Raw genomic sequence first — 8,236 nt, forward strand, 5'->3', positions numbered from 1 at the left:
ATTGATGATTGAATCAAAGACAAGTTTTATTTATATTAAAATATAAATTTCAAACGTAAGCTAACCACATAAATAAAACACGTGTATGCATCTACCTTTTAAGTTTTTAGATTTGTTGAACGACTATTTAATGGTAAGTTTGAAATTTACATTTTCATACATCTTTAAATGCTTATACAATGACATCGAATTTTAATTGATTTACATATAATGTATGAAATTCTATTTTATAATTTCTGTAATAACTAAATTCCAAATTCATAGCAAATATAATATTTTTTTATCAATGATAAACCTATCGATTAATTATATCAATTCGGGTTGAATTGTATTAGTTTTTGTTAGGTATGGCTCATAAATATACTAGTAAAGAGGACAGGAGATGAGGAAGATTGGGAAGAATTGCAGCAGCGAGCGGCAGGAACCATACGATTATGCTTGGCGGACGAGGTCATGTATCACGTCATGCATCTATCGTCTCCAGACGAAATTTGGAGGAAGTTGGAAAGTCAGTTTATGTCCAAATCCTTAACGACAAAACTGTATCTGAAGCAGCGGCTGTATGGGCTGAAGATGCAGGACGATCACGATTTGGCGCAACACGTGAATGTCTTCAATCAAATCGTTTCTGATCTGGCTCGGCTTGATGTGAAAATTGAGGATGAAGACAGAGCGATGATTCTGTTGTGTTCGTTGCCTTCCTCTTACGAACACATGGTGACTACTCTTACATATGGGAAAGAGACTATCAACGTTGAGGAGATTACTGCAGCCTTGTTGGCTCACAACCAGCGGAAGCAGAATGCAGGGGAAAGCTCTCAAGCCGATAGCTTATATGTCAAGGGTAATCGAGATCGTGGACGGAAGCCAGAGAAGGCAGGGTCCGGGAAGCGGAATTCCAGATCCAAATCCAGGGATAAGAAGACGATTCACTGTTACAAGTGCAAGGAGGCGGGACATATGAAGCGAGACTGTCCGAAGTTGAAAAAGCAGACTGATGAGAAGCGTGATGGCTCATCCAAGTCTGTGAACGTGGTCGAGGATGATACTTCTGATTACAGTGAGGGTGATATGCTTTCTATTTCAACGACACAATTGACGGATGCTTGGATTCTTGATTCGGGATGTTCTTATCACATCACGCCAAATAGGGAATGGTTTTCGACATACAGGCCGGTTAATTCTGGTTCGGTTTATTTGGGTGATGATCGATGTTGCAATATTGTTGGTATTGGTGATGTCAGAATTAAGATGCACGATGGCTCCGTTCGGACGTTGAGTGGTGTTCGACATATCCCAGACTTGAAGAAGAATTTGATTTCCTTGGGCACTTTGCACAAGAATGGTTTTATCCCTAAGGCTGACAAGGATAGGGAAACCATTCGAATTATTAAAGGAGCATTGACTGTGATGAAAGGCAAGATGACTGCAGGGAATATCTACAGATTGTTAGGGAGTACCGTTGCAGGTGGAGTTCACTCTGTTGAGTCCTGTGATGATACGACAAAATTGTGGCATATGCGCCTTGCTCATCTTAGTGAACGTGGTATGGCAGAATTACACAAGAGAAACTTGTTGCATGGTGTCAAAAGATGTAAGCTCGATTTTTGCAAGTATTGTGTTCTTGGTAAACAGACTAAAGTCCGTTTCAAGACTGCGAAGCACACAACTCAAGGGATTCTTGATTATGTGCATTCTGATGTATGGGGGCATTCCACGACATCGTCTTTGGGTGGATCTAGGTACTATGTTACTTTTATTGATGATTTTTCACGGAAAGTTTGTATTTTTTGAAATAGAAATCTGAAGTTTTTGAGAAGTTCAAGCTGTGGAAAGCTGAGGTAGAAAACCAAACAGGACGAAAAATCAAGTGTTTGCGGTCTGACAATGGTACGGAGTACACAGATTCACAGTTCCTACAATTCTGTAAGGAGCATGGGATTCAGAGGCATTTTACAGTGCGCAAGACACCACAACAGAATGGTGTTGCGGAACGAATGAACAGGTCGTTGAATGAAAGAGCCAGATGTTTGCGGTTGAATGCGGGGCTTCCCAAACACTTCTGGGCTGAGGCTGTTAACATGGCGTGTTACCTTATCAACAGATCGCCAAGGGCATCACTGGCTGGGAAAGTTGCAGAAGAGGTATGGACTGGTCATGATGTTAGTTTTGATAACTTACGGATTTTTGGTTGTCCTGCTTATGTGCATGTACCTGCTGATGAGAGATCCAAACTTGATGCAAAATCGAAGGAGTGCATTTTTCTGGGTTACAAGAAAGGTGTCAAAGGATTCAAGTTCTGGGATCCAGTTGCGAAGAAAGTTGTGATTAGTAGAGATGTCGTTTTTGATGAACAGTCTATGTTGCAGCAGAAGCAAGACACGACAGTGGTAGATTTCGAGCAGTTTCCAGTTGAGAAACCAGAAACTTCTCAACCGACTTCTGGTGGTTCCACTACGGATGATTTGCAGGATTATAGTCTCGCCAGAGACAGGGTGAGACGGACGAATATAAAGCCTCCGAACAGATTGGGTTTTGAAGACTTGGTATCTTTTGCACTTACTGTTAGCAGTGATGATCCAGTTACTTTTCATGATGCCGTTACTAGTCAGGAAAACGACAAGTGGATGGCAGCCATGGTTGAGGAGATGGAGTCTTTGAATCACAATCGCACATGGGAGTTAGTTCCCCTTCCTGAGGGTAAGAAGCCGATTGGTTGCAAATGGGTGTATAAGAAGAAACCAACAGTAACAGAAAAGAGGGGGAGAAGTTCAAGGCTCGTTTGGTAGCGAAGGGTTTTTCACAGCAGAAAGGAGTTGATTATGATGAAATATTTTCTCCTGTGGTCAGGCACACTTCAATCCGAGCAGTACTTGCATTGGTGGCTAGTTGGGATTTGCATTTAGAGCAGATGAATGTTAAAACTGCTTTTTTGCATGGTGATTTAGAGGAGCAGATCTACATGCGGCAACCTGAAGGTTTCACTCAACCTGAAAACGAGCATTTAGTTTGCAGATTGAAGAAATCTTTGTACGGGTTAAAACAGTCTCCGAGACAGTGGTATAAACGGTTTGACTCCTATATGATCAAGATTGGCTACAACCGATGTGAGTATGATTGTTGTGTCTATGTTAAGAGCATTGATGATGGTTCTTTTATTTTTCTATTACTGTATGTTGATGATATGTTGATTGCTGCGAAGAACATGGATGATGTTATCGGTTTGAAAACTTTATTGAGTCAGGAATTTGATATGAAAGATTTAGGTGCTGCAAAGAAAATTCTTGGAATGGAAATTTGCAGGGACAGAGACTCAAGGAAACTGCGGCTATCTCAACGGGGTTATGTTGAGAAAATGCTAGAAAGGTTTGCGATGAGCAGCGCGAAACCAGTTAGCACTCCATTGGCGAATCACTTTAAGCTCTCATCAGAACAGTGCCCTAAGACAGATAAGGAAGCTGAAAATATGGCAAAGGTTCCGTATTCTAATGCTGTTGGCTGCTTGATGTATGCGATGGTATGTACTCGTCCTGATTTAGCTCATGCTGTTAGTCAAGTTTGTAAGTACATGTCTAAACCTGGTAAGCAACATTGGGATGCAGTCAAGTGGATCTTTCGGTACTTAAAGGGTACTGTGGGACATGGAATTGTTTTTGGGAGTCAGCGGGATAATCCTTTGGTTGTAGGATATGTGGATTCAGATTATGCAGGTGACTTGGATAATAGAAGATCTACGACAGGGTATGTGTTTACTCTTGGTGGAGGGCCTATTTGCTGGAAGTCTACTGTTCAATCTGTCGTGGCACTATCTACAACTGAAGCTGAATACATGGCAGCGGCTGAAGCTGCAAAAGAAGCTTTATGGCTTACTGGTTTAGTGAAGGAGTTGGGTGTTCAACAAGGTGGAGTTCAGTTGCTTTGTGATAATCAAAGTGCTATTCACTTGGCTAAGAATCAGGTGTATCGTGCTAGAACTAAACATATTGATGTAAGGTTCCACAAGATCAGAGAGTTGGTTGCATTTGGAGAGGTTTTGTTTCAGAAGGTACATACTGATGAGAATGCCGCTGATATGTTCACCAAGCCAGTTACGACAGACAAGTTCAAGCATTGCTTGGACTTGTTGAATGTTTCGAGTTGTTAAAGAAGCAAGGTAACCCAACCCACATTGAAGTTTCCAAGGGGCAGGATATTCGCCAAGGTGGAGATTTGTTAGGTATGGCTCATAAATATACCAGTAAAGAGGATAGGAGATGGAGCGAACATTAACTGTCCTTACAAAGAAAGTCTCGTTGTGGGGTTACAAATTATGTGGGTTGGGGGTGCGGGGGCGTAGCCCCCACGGTACGGTACAGGGTTGATTTTGTAATTATGTACCAGGGTTTTCTATTATAAATAGAGATGTAACCTAGACCTAAAACATTTTTTTGAATAAAATTCTAGCGCCGCCTAGGCACCGAGGACGTAAGCACATTGCCGAACCTCGTAAAATTCTCGTGTTCTTTCGTTTTCTTTACCCGTTTTCGTCAACAGTTTTGTTTCAATTTACCTTTTATTCATATTATTTTAGGTTTTAAAATTATTTGGTTAGTGGTAAATCAAGTTAGAATTAGGTTGAGTGACTTCTAGAAAGTTTATTTTAGTTTAGTTTAATCAAAAATTAAATATTCAAATTATATCTTTTATTAACTTTATTTGTTTTATTTTTTCTATCAAGATACTTAATGAGTTAACGTTTTCATCGTTACCATTTTAAGGTCAATTTTGTTACGATTATAAAAAAATCTATCAACCACTCAAAACATGACATGTCGTGTTTATACTTTTTTGAAAATTTTATTTATAAAATTTTTTGATAATAGTTGTTTTAGATAAATTTTGAGTTTTTTAAAATAATACTTTTAAGTTTTTATAAATAAAATTTTCAAAAAAGTATAAACACGACACGTCCATGTTGGTATCTCTTCAAAATAGTAATTACAAGATAGTATCTCTTCAAAATCTCTTAACATCAATTGACAATGAACACTTATATCCATGTTGGTGCTCGAACCCATGACCTTTGGGGAGAATTACAAGTCTGTTAACCATTAAAGTCGGTTGGTTTGTGCTGAACATGTAATATGCAATCCTGTAAAATCTGGCAATGATCTAGCTCCGATTTTCATTTCAAATTGGTCCTTGGATATTTTATCAACAGAAACACGCATTGATTTATGATGATACAAATACATAATGATAAAAAAAAGATGCATACGCCCCATCGATTAGCTATGGGTGATGTTGGGTCCTTCCTACTTTATTTACAGCATCTCACGGTCTGCAAATCAAATGGAATCCTTCAGTCCCTCAACACACCTAACAGCTACTGGACTCCTCACACGATGAACTCCGTCGAACCACTCAATCGATCCGGATGCTGAACCAACAGCAGACAAGGACAAGCCATTGCTTGCAAATGTGACCTCGTAGCTCAGCTTTTGGTTTTCATCGCTGAATTTGAGCTTACTAGGCGAAACACTGATTTCAACACCTGGCGGAGCATTCACTTTAGCTTCATAAATTGCATCAGATGAAGTTCCGACGTTCTTCACCATCCTCTTATATTTAACTAGGTGATTATTAGAATCAAAAACAACAGAGAATGATGGGTAATTGAGGTCGCCCGGAGTAGCCAATTTCCCTTCGCACATATCTGTTCCAGTAGGACCCCTGACAAAAACTGCAATCCGGTTCAAGTCATAACCAATGGAGCAAAGGAATGCAACGTATTCGTTATCCTCGATATCATATACCAATCCAGGGTCAAGAGCTCGGTTGGGATTGACATGGCCGGCTCCATGAACAAAAGGTGATGATTCTTCCCCGGTTGCAAGATCCTTAATGGTACTTCCCGAGTTATCTAAAGTGTTAGCGGTTGTCATCAAGGCGGATTTAATGGCAGCGGGTGACCAATTGGGGTATGCCTTTTTAAGCAGAGCAGCCAGTCCACTAACATGAGGACATGACATTGAAGTACCTGAAATTATGTTAAAATCAACTCTTCTTGGATCGATGTCCAAATCCGTTGGTGCAGCTAAACCAGTCCATCCAGCCAAGATATTAACTCCCGGAGCAATGACATCTGGTTTGAGAATCTCCGGTGTCAAATGGTTCGGACCACGGCTTGAAAACGCGGCAACCTTTGGAGCTGGTGGTGAAGGGCCAATCACCGTTCCACGGAACAAAATTGTAGCCGTTGGAAACTGACTCCTTTTGACGTACTCCCGGATCTTATCACCAGCTATCTGGCCAACTTCGGTGGCGGCAATGAGATGAGCATCAGCTAGGAGTTCTTCACCACTCTCAGCAGTGTTTGCCAGTATCATTCCTAGCGCACCAGCATACTTCACTGCAGCTCCTTTTTCAACTCTAGCATTCCCTCCCCTGTCACAAACAACGATTTTGCCTTGAACCTTCGATGGACTTATACTCCCCATATAACAATACCTGTTTCCAACATCACCAGCATAAACCAAACGAAGCTTGTAATCAGGTAAAGGGGGGCCAGAGTACAGTGAAACCCCGCCAAAAGTCCTGCCATCACCGAGAACCACATCGGCTGGAAACTCCCGGTCGATCGTGGAAGCACCAACCGTTAGAATCCAAGGCGCAATGTTAGCAGCAGTGTACGGACCAGGACCGGAATTCCCAGCAGAACATGAAACAACAATACCATGACTCGCAGCACCAAAAGACCCGATTGCTATGGAATCATGGTCATATTGAGGGGCATATCCACTGGCTCCCACGGATAAAGAAATCACATCGACTCCGTCCGCAGTTGCTTGGTCCATTGCCGCGAGTATATCGGAATCGAAACAACCCAAGCTCCAACAAATCTTATAAGCAGCAATCCTAGCTTTTGCAGCCATACCACGAGCCTCCCCGCGTGCGAATCCGAAAAGGCTGATGTTAGAGACCACAGATCCAGCAGCAGTTGAAGCAGTATGCGTGCCGTGGCCTTCAGTATCCCGTGGAGACTTGGATTCTTTTGTTTCATCCACTGGACGTCCAAGATAAGACTCGTAGCCTTTGAGAAAGGCTCTTGCACCAATTATTTTCCGGTTACAGGATGAAGCAGGAAAATCAGGTCCCGTTTCACATATACCTTTCCAGGTATCGGGAACAGGGGACAGCCCATAATCGGAAAAACTGGGGCGTTCCGGCCATATTCCGGTATCCAAAACTCCGATTATAACACCATCGCCGTAATAAGAGTTTTGCCAAAGGCCAACACCTTCGGAAAGGCCTAAAAATTGCGGGGTATGAGTAGTGTGAATCTGACGAACCTGGTCGGGAACCACAGAAAGGATTCCGGGAAGTCCCCTAAGCTTATCTGCCTGATCATCCGTGAGACGAGCGGAAAATCCATTGATGACGAGTTCATAGGTGTAGAGGGGCTGGATGGGGTGAGGGGAAGGAGGGAGAGAATGGAGGATGGAAGAGTACCAGTGATGGTGAGAGGAGAAAAGGGCAGGCTTGTGTGATTTTGAGACGTGGATGATGAAGTTTTCAGGAGGGTGGGATGATAATGAGTATGAGGAAGGGACGGAAAGGAGAGGAAGGAAGAAGAAGAAGAAGAAGAAGAAGAAAGAAAGAGCCATGGAGATTGGTGTGAGTTAATTCTGTTACAGGGAAATTGGAGGCGACAATTGTTAGGGTAACCCGGTTCAGCCTAGAAGGACAGAACAAGTAGGATGTAGAAGGAAATTGCGTCTAGGGTCATATACTAGTACACGTTGCTATCCGACACACATCATGAAAAACTATCGTACTTATATATATTTATTTAAAATAAAAAATAGAGTTTATTTCGTGTAAGACTTGGGTTTCAAAAGTATTGGCTACCATTTTCTGCTGGGTCCTTATTGCCTCCAAAATCCGAAAGTGAGTTTGAGATTTGAGATGGATAATGATAATATTAAAATTATGGTTGTGGAGAGAATGAAGGTTCGGGTGAGGCAATTTGTCGAGATGTTAGGCATAGTTGTTTGGCTCTAATCATGCAAATATCTAAGGATGATGGATGGTCAGTCACTGGATCATAATTATGCTGATTTTTGTTAAAGGTGATTTGAATTGTGGTTACAGACTGACCACTACATCACATCTCTGGGGTTGCTTTTGTTGGACCAAAGTAACAGTGGTTCGCAGCTCCCATCCATACCCGCAACTTGCAACTTGTATGGAACGG

The 8,236-nt window shown here is 41.8% G+C and overlaps 1 protein-coding gene across 1 annotated transcript; it reads right to left on the bottom strand.

The window, feature by feature from the left end:
- Nucleotides 1-5,139: 5,139 nt before the first annotated feature.
- Nucleotides 5,140-7,738, bottom strand: LOC120196319 (subtilisin-like protease SBT1.4). Its single transcript, XM_039198146.1, has one exon. The coding sequence runs from the start codon at nucleotides 7,644-7,646 to the stop codon at nucleotides 5,328-5,330; it is 2,319 nt and encodes a 772-aa protein (XP_039054077.1). The 5' UTR covers nucleotides 7,647-7,738; the 3' UTR covers nucleotides 5,140-5,327.
- Between the last annotated feature and the right edge of the window lie 498 nt (nucleotides 7,739-8,236).

This window comes from Hibiscus syriacus, unplaced genomic scaffold, assembly GCF_006381635.1.
Source record: "Hibiscus syriacus cultivar Baekdansim isolate YM2019G1 unplaced genomic scaffold, ASM638163v2 tig00117032_pilon, whole genome shotgun sequence".
NCBI lineage: Eukaryota > Viridiplantae > Streptophyta > Magnoliopsida > Malvales > Malvaceae > Hibiscus > Hibiscus syriacus.

Coding starts and splice junctions, on each gene's coding strand:
- LOC120196319 (XM_039198146.1), bottom strand. CDS start 7,646: ATGGCTCTTTCTTTCTTCTTCTTCTTCTTCTTCTTCTTCCTTCCTCTC.